The sequence below is a fragment of the Sus scrofa genome, chromosome 14 (assembly GCF_000003025.6).
Source record: "Sus scrofa isolate TJ Tabasco breed Duroc chromosome 14, Sscrofa11.1, whole genome shotgun sequence".
Classification (NCBI taxonomy): Eukaryota; Metazoa; Chordata; class Mammalia; order Artiodactyla; family Suidae; genus Sus; species Sus scrofa.
In genome coordinates, this window is record NC_010456.5 from 39,311,258 (window position 1) to 39,328,207 (window position 16,950).

At 45.2% G+C, this 16,950-nt stretch overlaps 1 protein-coding gene across 5 annotated transcripts in view; it reads left to right on the forward strand.

Moving 5' to 3' along the window:
- HECTD4 (HECT domain E3 ubiquitin protein ligase 4) overlaps positions 15,438-16,950 on the forward strand; it is a 211,227-nt gene continuing 209,714 nt past the window's right edge. For all 5 annotated transcript variants that reach the window (XM_005657322.3, XM_005657323.3, XM_013990365.2 and 2 more), the window contains exon 1: positions 15,438-15,910. In XM_005657322.3, coding sequence (XP_005657379.1) covers positions 15,734-15,910 — 177 coding nt within the window. In that variant the 5' untranslated portion in view covers positions 15,438-15,733. The remainder of the gene's footprint in view (positions 15,911-16,950) is intronic.

Genomic DNA, 16,950 nt, shown 5'->3' on the forward strand with positions numbered 1-16,950 from the left:
GAGTTCCCATAGTGGCTCAGTGGAAACGAATCCACGTAGGAACCATGAGGTTGTGGGTTTGATCCCTGACCTTGCTCAGTGGGTAAAGGATCTGATGTTGCTGTGAGCTATGACATAGGTTGCAGATGTGGCTCGGATCTGTGGCTATGGTGTAGGCCTGTGGCTTCAGCTCCAATTCGACCCTTAGCCTGGGAACTTCAGTATGCCACGGTTGAGGCCTTAAAAAGCAAAGCAACACAAAACAAAACAAACAATTTATTCTCTTACAGTTCTAGAGATCAGAAGTCCAAAATGCATTTTAGTGGCTAATGTCAAGCTGTTGGTAGTGAGCAGCCCACCCATATTCACTCCCCCCCCGCCTTTTTTTCTTTCCTTTAGGCCGCACCATGCAATGTGGAAGTTCCCAGGCTGGGGAGTGAACCTGAGCTGACAATGCTAAAATCCTTAACTGCTAGGCCACATGGGAATTCCCTGGATCTCTCCTGTAAGGACCACTGTGGTTACATCCCAGTTGAATAATCCAGGGTATCTCTCTGCGAAGACCATTCTCTCTATTCACAACATTTCTGACACCAAAATGTGTGGGCTTCCCGCAACAAGCAATTCTCCAATTCTCTGCAGATACCAACCGAAAATCCTATAATTCAAATCTGATGCTACCCACCTGGAGCTACCATGGACAGGTTAAGGTCTCGGTCCCATAAGACTGCCCATCATGGGTGCCAGTATAAGTGGTGGGTCCCCAGGTCACTCGTACTTCTGCCTGATTTGGCTACAAATTTAAAGTTCCCAGGACTTCATTCTCAGGTTTGATAAATTGTTATAGTGGCTCACAGAACTTCACTTAAATTTTTTCACCAGTTTCCTATAAAGGATACACCTCAGGAACAGCCAAATGGAAGAGAAAAACAGGGTAGGGTAAGGGTGGTGCTGGGAGCACAGAGCTTCCATGCCACCTCTGGGTGCCCCACCCTCCCAGCACCTTGATATATTCACCAGCTGAGAAGTTCATCAAATCTTGTTCAAGAGTTTATTTATTTATTTTTCTTATTAAGGCTGCACCCTTGGCATATGGAAATTTCCAGGCTAGGGCCTGAATCAGAGCCGTAGCTGCCAGCCTACACGGCAGCCACAGCAAGGCTAAATCTGAAATACAACTGAGACCTATCCAGAAGCTTGTGGCAACACTTGATCCTTAGCCCGCTGAACTAGGCAAGGGATCAAACCCACATCTTCATGGATACCAGTTAGGGAACTCCTTTTCAAGAGTTTTATTTATATCAAAGCTATGCTGTTTAAGGGTCAACTGTACATTCCATTGTGGTCAAATTGTATGAACTGTTTGCAAACAATTATTTGGTAATCGTAGATATCCATATTTTAAAATAGTATGTATGGTCTTACATGGCTTGCATGTAACCTAAATACTCCTTGTAAGACCACTGTTTCTGTCCAGTCAATTACTTTGTTAATTGTGCTCTTCAAATCTTCTTTGGATTTATGCATTTTGGTTTTTCATCTGCTGTACTTATCAAGCAGAAATTCAAAAATTGCAATGTTTATGGTTTTGCCAAAAAAAAAGAGTTAATATTTATAGAGCTTAATCACCAGTACCACCATCTCTTCCCCACCTTTCCTTCAGTCTGGGTAGGGCTGAAAATTCCAACTTTCTCAACACTTGGTCTTTCTGGTGACCAATCCCATCCTGAGGCTAGGTAGAGGTCCTACCCTAAGATATCTCATTAGCATAAACTCAGGTGAGATCAAAAAGTGCTCATTATGAGAGTTCCTACTGTGGCCCAAAGGGATCAGCAGTCCCCCTAACCTGGCACAGAGGGTAAAAGGATCTGGCATTGCAGCTGCGGCATAGATCGAGACTGCGGCTGGGATCTGATTCCTGGCCCAGGAACTCCATATGCCATGGAGCAGCAAAAAAAAAAAAAAAAAGAAAAGGAAAGAAAATAAAAAGCTCCTTATGAATAACAAAAGTCACTCCTATCACACAGGAAATTCTCTGGATTTTAGGAGTTCTGTGCCAGGAACTCAGGACAAAGAGAAAATAGATTTTCTGTTATATGGCCTTCCCCATCTCAAGATCTTTAACTTATTGACATATGCCAAGTCCCATTGGCCATATAAAGTAATATTTACGAAGTAGAGGGATTAGGACAGGAACATACCTTGGGGAGGGTATATTCAGCCTATATCACCTGGTCTGGGGAGGGTTCCTGTTCCATTCCAGGGCCTGATTCCCAGCTTTAGAAGATCCAAGTATTAAGCAGACCCCAGTGCCATGCTCCATTTATATATTTGGAAATAAAAATAGTGTTAGGAGTTCCTGTCGTGGCTCAGCAGAAACGAATCTGACTAGCATCCATGAGGATTCGGGTTTGATTCCTGGCCTAAGCTCGGTGGGTCGGGGATCTGGTGTTGCTGTGAGCTGAGGTATAGGTCACAGAGGTGCTTGAATCTCGTGTTGCTACAGCTGTTGCTCTGATTCAACCCCTTGCTTGGGAACTTCCCTATGCTGTGGGTGTGGCCCTAAAAAATAAATAAAATAAAATAAAATCAGTGTCAAAGTGGAAAACACAACAAAGTAAGGAAAGGCAACAATGTTCTGAATTTCCCAATACATTGTATAAGAATAAAATTGGAATTTCTTTGGGGAAAAGGTGTGGAATAAGTCATTGCTTTTGGATTGGAAGAATCAATATTGTCAAAATGACTATACTATCCAAGGCAATCTACAGATTCAGTGCAATCTCTATCAAATTACCAAGGACATTTTTCACAGAATTTGAACAAAAAAAAAATTTTTTTTTTGGTCTTTTTGCCATTTCTTGGGCCACTCCCATTGCATATGGAGGTTCCCAGGCTAGGGGTCTAATCGGAGCTGAGCTGCCAGCCTATGCCAGAGCCACAGCAACGTGGGATCCGAGCCTCGTCTGCCACCTACGCCACAGCTCACGGCAACACCAGATCGTTAACCCACTGAACAAGGGCAGGGATCGAACCCGCAACCTCATGGTTCCTAGTTGGATTCGTTAACCACTGTGCCACAACGGGAACTCCTGAACAAAATATTTTAAAGTTTGTTTGGAAGCACAGAAGACCCAGAATAGCCAAAGATATCCTGAGAAAGAAAAATGGAGCTGGAGGAATCTGGCTCCCAGACCTCAGACTATACTACAAAGTCATTAAAACTGTATGATACTGGCACAAAGATAGACATATAGATCAGTGGAACAGGATAGAAAGCCCAGAATTAAACCCACGCACCTACAGCCAACTCATCTATGACAAAGGAGACAAGAATATACAATGGAGAAAGGACAGCCTGTTCAATAAGTGGTGCTGGGAAAACTGGACAGCCACATGGAAAAGAATGAAATTAGAACACTTCCTAACACCATACACAAAAATAAACTCAAAATGGATTGAAGACCTAGATATAAGATCACACAATAGGAGTTCCCGTCATGGTGCAGTGGTTAACGAATCCGACTAGGAACCATGAGGTTGCGGGTTCAGTCCCTGCCCTTGCTCAGTGGGTTAATGGTCCGGCGTTGCCGTGAGCTGTGGTGTAGGTTGCAGACGCGGCTCGGATCCCGCGTTGCTGTGGCTCTGGCGTTGGCCGGTAGCTACAGCTCCGATTCAACCCCTGGCCTGGGAACCTCCATATGCCGTGGGAGCGGCCCAAGAAATAGCAACAACAACAACAAAAAAAAAAGACAAAAAAAAAAAGATCACACACTATAAAACTCTTAGAGGAAAACATAGCCAAACACTCTCTGACATAAACGACAGCAACGTCTTCTCAGATCCACCTCTTAGAGTATTGACAATAAAACTTTTGTTTTTATTGTCAACTTTTGTTTTATTGTCAATACTCTCTTAGAGTATTGACAATAAAAACAAAAGTAAACAAATGGGAAGTAAACTTAAAAGTTTCTGCACAGGAGTTCCCGTTGTGGTGCAGTGGTTAACGAATCCGACTAGGAACCATGAGGTTGCAGGTTCGATCCCTGGCCTTGCTCAGTGGGTTGAGGATCTGGCGTTGCTGTGAGCTGTGGTGTAGGTCGCAGACGCGGCTCGGATCCTGCGTTGCTGTGGCTGTGGCGTAGGCCAGTGGCTACAGCTCTGATTCGACCCCTAGCCTGGGAACCTCCATATGCCGCAGGAGCAGCCCAAGAAATGGCAAAAAGACAGAGAAAAAAAAAAAAGTTTCTGCACAGCAAAGGAAACCCTAAACAAAACAAGAAGACAACCCACAGAATGGGTAAAAATCTTTGCAAATGAAGCAACTGACAAGGGATTCATCTCCAAAATTTATAAACACCTTCTGTAGCTCCATACCAAAAAAACAAACAACCCCATCAAAAAATGGGCAGAAGATCTAAACAGACACTTCTCCAAAGAAGACATATGGATGGCCAAAAAACACATGCAAAGATGTTCAATATCACTCATTATTAAAGAAATGCAATTCAAAACCACTATGAGGTACCATCAGCCAGAATGGCCATCATTAAAAAGCCTACAAACAATAAGTGCCAGAGAGGGTGTGGAGAAAAAGGAACCCTAGTACACTGCCGGTGGGATTGTAAATTTGTGCAGGCACTGTGGAAAACAGTATGGAGATTCCTCAGAAAACTCAAAATAGAACTACCATTTGATCCACCAATCCCACTCCTGGGCATCTACCCAGAGAAAACCATGACTCGAAAAGACACATGTACTCCAGTGTTCATTGCAGCACTATTTTCAATAGCCAAAACATGGAAACAACCTAAATGTCCATCAACAGAGGAGTGGATCGAGAAGATGTGGTACATATACACAATGGAATATTACTCAACCATTAAAAGGAACGAAATACTGGCATTTTTAGCAACATGGATGGACCTAGAAATTATCATGCCAAGTGAAGTCAGCCATACAATGAGACATCAACATCAAATGCTTTCACTGACATGTGGAATCTGAAAAAAGGACAGACTGATCTTCTTCGCAGAACAGATATGGACTCACAGACTTTGAAAAACTTATGGTCTCCAGAGGAGACAGTTTGGGGGGTGGGGGAAAGTGCTTGGGTTGTGGGAAGGAAATCCTGTGAAATTGGATTGTGATGATCATTATACAACTACAGATGTGACAAATTCATAAATTAAAAAAAATAGAACACTCTCTAACACCATACACAAAAATAAACTCAAAATGGATTAAAGACCTAGATATAAGACCAGACACTATAAAACTCTTAGAGGAAAACATAGGCCAAACACTCTCCAACATAATCGACAGCAACATCTTCTCAGATCCACCTCTTAGAGTAATGACAGTAAAAACAAACATAAACAAATGGGACCTAATTAAACTTAAAAGTTTCTGCACAGCAAAGGAAACCCTAAACAAAACAAGAAGACAACCCACAGAATGGGAGAAAATCTTTGCAAATGAAGCAACTGACAAGGGATTCATCTCCAAAATTTATAAACACCTTCTGTAGCTCCATACCAAAAAAACAAACAACCCCATCAAAAAATGGGCAGAAGATCTAAACAGACACTTCTCCAAAGAAGACATATGGATGGCCAAAAAACACATGCAAAGATGTTCAATATCACTCATTATTAAAGAAATGCAAATCAAAACCACTATGAGGTACCACCTTACATTGGCCATAATGGCCATCATCAAAAAGTCTACAAACAGGAACTTTTGTGGCTCCGGGGTTAGCAAACCCTACTAACATCTGTGAGGACTAGGGTTCCATCCCTGGCCTTGCTCATTGGGTTAAGGATCTGGCATTGCTGTGAGCTGCGGTGTAGGTTGCAGATGCTGCTCAGATCCCACGTTGCTGTGGCTGTGGCATAAGCAGGGGGCTATAGCGCTGATTCGACCCGTAGCCTGAAAATCTCCATATGCCATCAGTGCAGCCCTAAAAGACAAAAAAAAAACAAACAAACAAACAAAAAAAAGGCTACAAACAATAAATGCTGAAGAGGGTGTGGAGAAAAAGGAGCCCTATTACACTATTGGTGGGAATGTAAATTGATGCAAACACTGTGGAAAACAGTATGGTGATTCCTCAGAAAACTAAAAACAGAATTACCAAATGATCCAATAATTCCATTCCTGGGCATCTATACAGAGAAAACCATGACTCGAAAAGACACATGTACTCCAATGTTCCTTGCAGCACTATTTGCAAGAGCCAAGACATGGAAACAACCTAAATGCCCATCGACAGAGGAGTGGATCAAGAAGATGTGGTACATATACACAGTGGAATATTATTCATCCATTAAAAGGAACGAAATACTGGCATTTTAAACAATATGTATGGACCTAGAAATTATCATGCTAAGTGAAGTCAGCCATACAATGAGACACCAACATCAAATGCTTTCACTGACATGTGGAATCTGAAAAAAGGACAGACTGAACTTCTTTGCAGAACAGACTTTGAAAAACTTATGGTTTCCAAATGAGACAGGTTTCAGGGTGGGGGGATGCACTGAGGGTTTGGGATGGAAATGCTGTAAAAATTTGGTTGTGATGATTGTTATACACGTATAAATGTAATAAAATTCATTAAGTAAGTTAAAAATTAGCATGCACTAAATTAAAAAAAAAAATTCATCGAGGATTTCCCTGGTGGCTCAATGTGTTAAGGATCCACTGTCATCACTGCTGTGGCTCTGGTTACTGCTGTTGCTCGGTTTGATTCTTGGTCTGGCTGGGGAATTTACGCATGCTGTGGGTGTGACCAAAAAAATTCACTGAGTGCAGGTCAATAGAAAATGGTACAGAGGTTAAAGTTATAGCTTTGGGGATCCAATGAACTTGGATTTGAATCCTAATTTAGCATTTTGCTGCTTATCCATTTACTTTTCAGATCATTAACATGATAATAATGGCAAATGCTATGCTTTGACTACATGCCAAGCACTTTAAGTATACACTTTTTTTTTTTTTTAATCTGTTTAGTGCCGCACCCTCAGCATATGGAGGTTCCCGGGCTAGGGGTGGAATCAGAGTTGTAGCCGCTGGCCTACACCAACAGCCACAACCACACTGGATCCGAGCCACATCTGTGACCTTCACCACAGCTCATGGCCACAACACCGGATCCTTATCTCACTGAGCGAGGCCAGGGATTGAACCTACATCTTCATGGATACTAGTGAGATTTGCTTCTGCTGAGCCATGAGGGGAGGGGTTACCACTTAAAGTTTTTGTAGCAGGGGTGTGTTTGTAAACTTGTCAGAATTGGAAATTCCAGTGCCGTAAGGCCTCTTGTGCCCACAAGGAGGCGATAGAGGATGAAGCATCGTTCAAGGTGCTGATTCATCCATTGCCAGTTGTACTTCCTGCTGCTTCAGCTTTGGCTTTTCATCAACGTAGAGGCTTGTTCCTTAGTTACTGCAATCAAGGGAGTTCTAAGGAGAATTTCTCCCTCTTCATTTTCAAATATCATTGTCATTCTATTTCTTTTCTCTGCCGCCTCGTAGACCCACCAATGACCTGAAAGAATCTTCCCTGAAATTAATTTTAAATACCAAACCAACAGAAAAACAGAGCCGATCAGATCACTTGGAAAAAAAGATTTTGAGTAGGTGTGTGTGTTTCCTCTTTGAGGCTGTGATTAGTGAGATGGAAATAATCAATCTCGCCCACAGGTTCTGTCAGATGTGTGTGCCTGTGTTTATTTAGCAGATTATGCATGTGTTTTTCCCCTGATGTTTTGAAAGGTCTTAAAAATTAACATGGCTGCTTTGGTGAAAGCTATTTCAAGCTCTATTAAGGTTTATCAAGGACCCCTTATCTTCATGCTACACTCGCATTTTTGTGGGTCTGGTAAGGATTACAGACTCATTTTAGACAGTCAGCTGGTGCAGAAAAACCAGGAGAAGGGAGAGATATTGCAATACCCCAAGGGGGGCCCCAGCTTGAGCCCAGGCCAGTGAACATCACGTCAGCAGCTGGGGCAGCAGGGAGGTGGTTTCCATCAACAAACTTGCTCTCTCTTGGGGAGATGCCTCCCAGGGGAAACTGAAGTCCAACTTATTCAGAGCGCTTCTTTCTTCCTTTTCTTGCTTCCTCGTTGCTTCCAACATACAGTTGCCCAGCCAGTACCTTCTCTTACTCCTTTTTCCATCCCAGTCTTTTTTTTCTTTTTCTTTTTTGAGTAGCACCCGTGGCATATGGAAGTTCCCAGGGGTGGAATCAAAGCTACAGCTGCTGGCCTAAATCATAGCCACAGCAATGAGGGATCCGAGCCACATCTTCGAAAGCACACCACACCTCATGGCAATGCTGGATCCTTAACCCACTGATTGAGGTCAGGGATAGAACCTGCATCCCCATGGATCCTAGTCAGGTTCGTTACCACTGAGCCACGACGGGAACTCCTCTTTTTTCTTTTTCTTTCTTTTCTTTCTTTTTTTTTTTTTTTTCTTTTTGCCATTTTCTTGGGCCACTCTCGCGGTATATGGAGGTTCCCAGGCTAGGGGTCGAATCGGAGCTATAGCCACCAGCCTATGCCAGAGCCACAGCAACGTGGGATCCAAGCCGCGTCTGCAACCTACACCACAGCTCACGGCAACGCCGGATCATTAATCCACTGAGCAAGGGCAGGGATCGAACCCGCAACCTCATGGTTCCTAGTCGGGTTCGTTAACCACTGCGCCACGACAGGAACTCCCTCTTTTTTCTTTTTGACTGCATCCAAGGCATTCGGAAGTTCCTGGGCCAGGGATTGAACTAGTATCACAGCTGAGACCTGAGCCACAGAAGTGATAATGCTGCATCCTTAACCCAATAGGCCATCAGGGAACTCCGAGCCCCCATTTTCAAACAGAAGAATGGAAAGGACAATTCCAAAGAAAATGAGTGAATTCATAAACCTTTCCTCTCTATGATTCTATGAATGTATATTTCCTCTGTGTGTGTGTTATCTTGACCAAATCTGGATTCTCTGCCTCCAGGCTTCCAGCATAGAAATCTTTTGAGCAGGGACTTTCTTTGTCTTGCTGATCTGTTCTAGAAATTCCCAGTAAATGGTCTTTTTCCAGAGGGGGTTCTATAAATATTAATTCATCAGCTGCCTCATCGTGGTCCAGTGGCAGCCATGCAGTCCTATGACTAATTAATTACTGTTGCTAAAATATTCATTATGCAGCCTAAAAGACTTTCAGCCCTGGATATGTGCTGTTTGCATTAAATGAAGTGAAGGACAATAGAGACTGTCCTCAACTTAGTATGGTTTGACTCACAGATTTTTCAACTTTATGATGGCGCAAAAGCGATACACATTCAGCAGAAACTGAACTTGGAATTTTGAATTTTGGTTTTTTTTCTGAGCTAGCAATATGTGGTTAAGAATTCCTCTCATGATGCTGGGCCAAAGCAAGCTGCAACACCCAGTCAGTCACTTGACCTCTAGGTGACCAACCTATAGACTTACAACCATTTAGTATCTATGCAACCATTCATTTTTCACTTTCAGTACGGTATTCAATAAATTATATGAGATAGTCAATACTTCATTATAAAAGAGGCTTTGTGTAAGATGATTTTGCTCAACTATCAGCTAATGTAAATGTTCTCAGCTTGTTTAAGGTAGGCTGGGCCAAGCTACAATGTTTGGTAGGTTAAGAATGTTAAATGCAGCAGTTTCGGTTGTGGCTCAGGGGTAAGGAACCCTGAGTAGCAGCCATGAGTTTGATCCCTGGCCTCGCTCAGTGGGTTAAAAGTCCTGTGTTGCTGTAAGCTGCGTGTAGGTCGCAGATCTGGTGTTGTTGTGGCTATGGTGTAGGCCAGCAGCTGCAGCTCTGATTTGACTCCTAGTCTGGGAACATCCGTGCGGTGCGGATTCAGCCCTAAAAGGACAAAAAAAAAAAAAAAAAAAAAAAGAATGTTAAATGAATTTTCTACTTTCAATATTTTCTTTTTTTTCTTTTTTTTTTTTTTTTGTCTTTTTGCTATTTCTTGGGCTGCTCCCTCGGCATATGGAGGTTCCCAGGCTAGGGGTCCAATCGGAGCTGTAGCTACTGGCCTACACCAGAGCCACAGCAACGCTGAATCTGAGCCGCGTCAGCAAGCTACACCACAGCTCACGGCAACGCCGGACCATTAACCCACTGAGCAAGGGCAGGGACCGAACCCGCAACCTCATGGTTCCTAGTCGGATTTGTTAACCACTGCGCCACGACGGGAACTCCTACTTTCAATATTTTCAACTTATTATGGGTTTATTGGGAGATAGCCCCATCATAGATCAAGAAAAAGCTGTAGTTCCTGGCCTTTTTTTTGCTTTTGTGTTTTTAGGGCTACGCCCATGGCACATGGAAGTTACTAGGCTAGCAGTTGAATCGGAACTACAGCTGCTCACCTATGCCACAGCCACAGCAAAGAGGGATCCGAGCCGTGTCTGCAACCTGCACCACAGCTCATGGAAATGCTCAGTTGCAATCCTTAACCCATTGAGTGAGGCCAGGGATTGAACCCACATCCTCATGGATGCTAGTCGGATTAGCTTCTGCTGCACCACAATGGGAACTCCCAGTTCTTGGCATCTTGACTCATTATCTTGAAGTATAAACAATATGAGGAGGAAAATTGTTCTTTGAGCCACACAAGAAGGTCATTTAAATTCCAAAACCTGAGCATTAAAAAACTGTGATGGTTGCCATTAGATTTGGAAGCTGTGAACAAGAAGAAAGAAGGGTTTGGGGAGTTCCCTTGTGGTACAGCGGGAATTAAATATCCAGGATTGTCACTGTAGCATCCTGAGTCAAAGGAACTGAAATATTCTGATTCCTGGGGCTCAATAAATTATTAAAAAATTTTTCGCTTTTTTGGAGTTCCTGTTGTGGCTCAGCAGTAATGAACCCAACTAGTATCCATGAGGACTTGGGTTTGATTCCTGTACTCTCTCAGTGGGTTAAGGATCTGGCATTGCCATGAGCTGCGGTGTAGGTTGCAGATGCGGTTTGGATCTCGAGTTGCTGTGGCTGTGGCATAGGCTGGCAGCTGCAGCTGTGATTCAACCTCTAGCCTGGTAACTTTCATATGCCGAGGGTGCAGGCATTAAAAAAATATTCTTTTTTTGCTCTTTTTAATTTTTCAAAAGCAATGCATCCTCCAAGATGAAAACTTGGAGTACATTGCAAAGTACAAACCACAAATCTCCAGTCACCTATAAATGCACTGCTAAGATTCACCCAAATGTTATCAGACATGATACTTTCCCTGTCTTTTCTTTTACACCTACAGCCATACAAGCATATAATTTAAAAAAATGCAACTGGGAGTTCCCGTCATGGCGCAGTGGTTAACGAATCCGATTAGGAACCATGAGGTTTTGGGTTCGATCCCTGGCCTCACTCAGTGAGTTAAGGATCCAGCGTTGCCCTGAGCTGTGGTGTATGTAGGTCGAAGATGTGGCTCAGATCCTTCATTGCTGTGGCTCTGGCATAGGCCGGTGGTTACAGCTCTGATTAGATCCCTAGCCTGGGAACCTCCATATGCTGCAGGAAGTGGCCCTAGAAAAGACAAAAAGACCAAAAAAAAAAAAAAAAAAAGCAATCATACGACAAATACAATTAAATAGCAAAATCTGCGTAATATTTTAACTTGATATTTTCCCTTTAGCAATATAACATGAAAATATGGTTTAATGTTTTCATAGACATTATTCTGAATGGCTTCATAATATTCCTTCTTATGGATATATCATTATTATAATTAACCAGTCCCATATGTTTGGATATTTAAACTGATTATAATTTTTCCTCTTACAAACAATACTTAGCTGTACATCCCTCTATGTACATACTTTTTAAAATTTAAACAAAAATTTAATTTTAAAAATTAAAATATAGTTGATTACAATGTTATGCCAATATCTGCTGCACAGCAAAGTGACAGTCCTTACTTATGTTATAGACATATATACATTCCTTACTTATGTTATCTTCCATCGTGGTCTATCCTAAGAGGCTGGATAGAGTTCCCTGTGCTATACAATAGGACCTCATTGCTTGTCCATTCTAAATGTAATAGTTTGCACTTACTAACCCCAAACTCCCAGTCCATCCCACTCTTTCCCTCCTCCCCCTTGGCAACAAGTCTTCTCTATATCTCAGTCTATTTCTGTTTAGTAGATAGGTTTATTTGTGTCCTATTTTTTATTTCTTTATTTTTATTTTTAGGGCTGCACCTGCGGCATCTGGAAGTTTCCTACTGGATATCTGGAAGTTCCCAGGCTAGGGGTCAAATTGGAGCTGCAGGTGCTGGTCTACACCACAGCCACAGCTATGTGGGATCTGAGACTACTCTTGTCTGCGATCTAAACCACAGCTCACAGCAACGCTAAATCCTTAACACACCGAGCGAGGCCAGGTATCAAACCTGCCTCCACATGGATACTAGTTGGGTTTGTAGCCCTCTGAGCCACAATGGGAACTCCTGTGTTATATTTTAGATTCCACATATAAATGATATCAGAATGGTATTTCTCTTTCTCTTTCTGTTACTTCACTTAGTAAGATAATCTCTAGTTGCATTTGAATTTTTCATACATCCTTGACTGTGGGTCTGAATATTTCTTTCCTCAAAGTTGAGTTGCTAGATCAACTTTAATGTTCTAATTCATTCATTCTTTTGCTCATTCATTCTTTATTAAGCTTTATTTTTCAGAGTAGTTTCAGTTACAGAAAATTTGAGAAGGTGCCGAGATTTCTTATATACTCTCTGTCCCAACATGCATAGTCTCTCCCACTTTCCTTCCTTTCTTTCTTTCTTTGGCCACACTCACAGCTTGTAGAACTTCCCGGGCCAGGGATCAAACCTGTGTCACAGCAGTAACCCGAGCTATAGCAGTGACAGAGCTGGATCTCTAACCACCAGGCCACCAGGGAACTCCTTGTCTCCCCCATTTTCAACATCCTCCACCAGAGTGGTACGTTTGTTACAGCTGATGAATCTAACTGGCACATGATAATCCCCAAAGTCCTCAGTTAACATCGTGCCTCCCTCTTTGTGTTGTACATTCTATGGATTTGGACAAATGTATAATTTCATGTATTCCTCCTTATGGCATTATACAGAGTATTTTCACTGCCCTAAAAATCCTCCAAGCTCTGCCAACTTATCCCTCCTTTCCTGCATCCCCTAGCCACTACTGATTTTTTATTGTCACCATAGTTTTGCCTTTTCCAGAGTATGATGTAAGTGGAATTATACACTGTGTAGCCTTTTCAGTTTGCTCTCTTTCAGTTAGTAATGTGTATTAACATTCCTCCATGTCTGTTCATAGATTGATTAATAGTTGTTTCTTTTTTTTTTTTTTTGTCTTTTTGTCTTTTTAGGGCTGTTCCCGGGGCATAAGGAGGTTCCCAGGCTAAGGGGTCTAATCGGAGCTGTTACCACTGGCCTACGCCAGAGCCACAGCAACGTGGGATCCGAGCCGCACCTGTGACCTACACCATAGCTCATGGCATCTCGGGATCCTTAACTCACTGAGCAAGGCCAAGGATCAAACCTGGAACCCCATGGTTCCTAGTCCGATTCGTTTCCGCTGCACCACAAGGGGAACTCCAATAGTCGTTTCTTTTTATCGCTGAATAATAGTCCATTGTCTGGATATACCATCTACTCACCTACTGAAAGACATCTTGGTTACTTTCAAGTTTTGGCAATTATGACTAAAGCTGTTATAAATATCCCTATGTAGGTTTTTTGGTGGCCATACATATTCAAGTCCTTTGATAGCAATAAGCACTTTATTTATTTATTTTTGTCTTTTTTTTTTTTGTCTTTTTAGGGCCGAACTTGCGGCATATGGAGGTTCCCAAGCTAGGGGTCAAATTGGAGCTATAGCTGCTGGCCTATGCCACAGCCACAGCCACGCCAGATCTGAGCCGTGTCTGCGACCTACACCACAGCTCATGGCAACGCCAGATCCTTAACTCGCTGAGCGAGGCCAGGGATCAAACCTGATGCATCCTCATGTTTCCTAGTCAGATTCGTTTCTGCTGCAACATGACGGGAACACCTTTATTTTTTTTTTTAATAAAAAGGGGATGATCTGGGAGTTCCCGTCATGGCTGAGTGGTTAACGAATCCGACTAGGAACCATGAAGTTGCGGATTCGATCCCTGGCCTTGTTCACTGGGTTAAGGATCCGGCGTTGCCGTGAGCTGTGGTGTAGGTCACAGATGCAGCTCGGATCCCTCGTTGCTGTGGCTGTGGTGTAGGCTGGCAGCTACAGCTCTGATTAGACCCCTAGCCTGGTAACCTCCATATGCTGAAGGAGTGGCCCCAGAAAAGGCAAAAAGACAAAATAAATAAGTAAATAAATAAATAAAATAAAATAAAATAAAAATGGGATGATGGATGTGTGTGTGTGTGTGTGTGTGTGTGTGTGTGTATTTTAAGGCTGTACCTGCAGTCTGTGGCAGTTCCCGGGCTAGGGGTCAGATTGGAGCTGCAGCTGCAGGCTTATGTCACAACCACAGTTACTCGGCATCTGAGCCTCATTTTCTACCTACACCACAGTTCACCACAAGGTTGATTCCTAACCCACTGAGCTAAGCCAGGTATCAAACCCTCATCCTCATGGATACAGTCAGTTTCTTTCCCACTGCACCACAAAGGGAACTCCCGGGTATATTTTTAATGTATATGTTAGTGTTGAGTACTGATGGGTTATAACAATAGTTTTAACTCCCTCTGGGGCATTACGTGACAGACATTGGACATCAAATGTGACTGGTACTTTATTTTCACCAGATTTTGTTTTGTTTTTTGTTTTTTTGCTGCCCACGGCACATGGAGCTCCCAGGCCAGGGATCAGATTCGAGCTGCAGCTGCGAACTAAGCCACAGCTGCGGCAACACCGGATTCCTAACCCTCTGTGCCGGGCAGGGGATCGAACCCTCGTTCCAGCATTCCTAAGTCGCTGACGATCCCATTGTTCCACAGCGGGAGCTCCTTCACCAGGTTTTGAGTGCTTAGTGGGTTCTAGAATTTATAGTATATAGGAAGCACCAACTGTGTGCCTCTACCGAATGCTTATGAACAAGTGTGCCGCGCCCGCCCTGCGCCAGATTTTTGCGTATATCTCATTTAAACTTGAAAGCAGGGAGTGAAGCTCCTTGCTCTACGCAGGGTGGGGACCCTGGCCAGAGAGAAATCGGTGCACACCTGAGGAAGGGGAGGCAGCGCCCTCCTTCCCCTCTTCTGCACTGCAGACCCAGGGCGCCCTCGAATGACAAGAGGCGTAGGAGGTCAGTCGGACGGCAAGACTGAGGGAAGCGCAAAGCTGAGGTTCCGCGGCTGCCCCGGCCTCGGTGGGTGGGCGGAGCCAGGAGGGTGGGCGGGGCCTGCATTGTCCCCTCCGCGGAGCATGCCGGGAGCCCCGCCCCCAACATGGCGTCTCACTGACAGTTGGCTGCCGAGCAGCAGAGGCGGGTCCTGCACCTCAGGGCGGCGGCGGCGGCGGCGGCAGAGACGGTGGCGGCGGGGCCGGGGTCTCCGGGGCCGTGGGTGGGAGGATGGCGACTCGGACCTCCTAGGGCGGAGCTGCACGGGCGAGGAAGCGATCTGGGCGCTGCAGACGGGCGCGAAGGCTGCTGCCATGGACTGGTGATCGCGGAGGCTCCTGCTCGCGTCTTCCCGGGCCGGGCGGCCCCTTCTCACCGCCAACCTCTCAGCCGGGGCCATGGGCTCGTCTGCAGCGGCGGCGGCTGCAGCGGCGGCGGCCGCGGACTCCGCGCAGTGGCTCTCGGTGAAGGAGGAGACCATCTTCCTGCACGACGGACTGATCCGGGTCACTGACCTGGCCGAGCTGCCCAGCGAGATCCTTGGGGCCCCGGAGGCCGCCGACACCGACTTGGAGGTGAGAGAGGCTCCCCCCGGCCTCCGCCATCAGATTAGTCCATCCGCCCCGCATCCCCAGGGTCGAGCCCTCCCATCTCCGCTTTACCCCGACCCGAGACCCCCGCCCCTCGGAAGGCTGCCCCGGCAGGTGTGTGTGGGCGCCGGACAGGCTGGTGGGGACCGCGGCCGCAGGTCTGCAGACCGCCCGCCTCCCTCCCTCCTCGGGGCTTCAAGCCCGCTGGGGATTTCATTTGTGGTTTCATTTTGAACGTTCCAACTCCCAGCATTTTATTAGACGATCACCCGGCACGGCCTTCACGCCCCTGAGGAGCTGCTGCCGCCTCCTGGGCCCTTTCTCCCCTCCCCCACGGACCCCTTGGACTCACTTCCAGGTCACACCCAGGCTGCTTAGCTTTGGGGATATTTTAATTTTAACGCTCTACAACCACCCCCACCCCCGGTCTTTTCCCAGTTGTGTGTGTGTGTGTGTGTGTGTGTGCGCGCGTGTGTATGTTTTTTGTTGTTTGTGTTTTTCGGGAGAAGGTAGTGGCAGCTGCCAGTCAGTGATGGGCAATCTAGCAACTACTCTGTGTCGTGCCTCGGATTGACACCGGGCCTTTGTCATGGAAGCGGGCAGTGTGGACAGCAAGGGGAATGCTACACCAGCCCTTGGTGCGCTCTCCGCAGGGGTTAACGGGCGTTTTAGGCCGCAAGGCCTTTCGATGAGCTGGGGGCGGGGTGATGGTGGTGGTGGTGCGGAGAAGCCCAGGCTTAGGAGCCGTTGCAGGTGCAAAAGGAAATCTCAGCAATTTTGCTGCTGGATTTGGGAGCAGAAGGAAACAAAATATACTAGGTGGATGGGAACTTTCCACCGACCTCACTTGGTTTCAGGTGTGCCCAGTGGTGGGAATACTGGCAGGATCGGTTCATCGTGGCCAGTCAGTGCTGACACTGCTCGCCCTCCACTTTGTGGAGTGACATTTTGACGTGTAGGTAGCATGGGTTGTCACGAAATTCTTACTGTCGCAAGGAGGACTCTCTGGGGACAGTGCGGAGAGG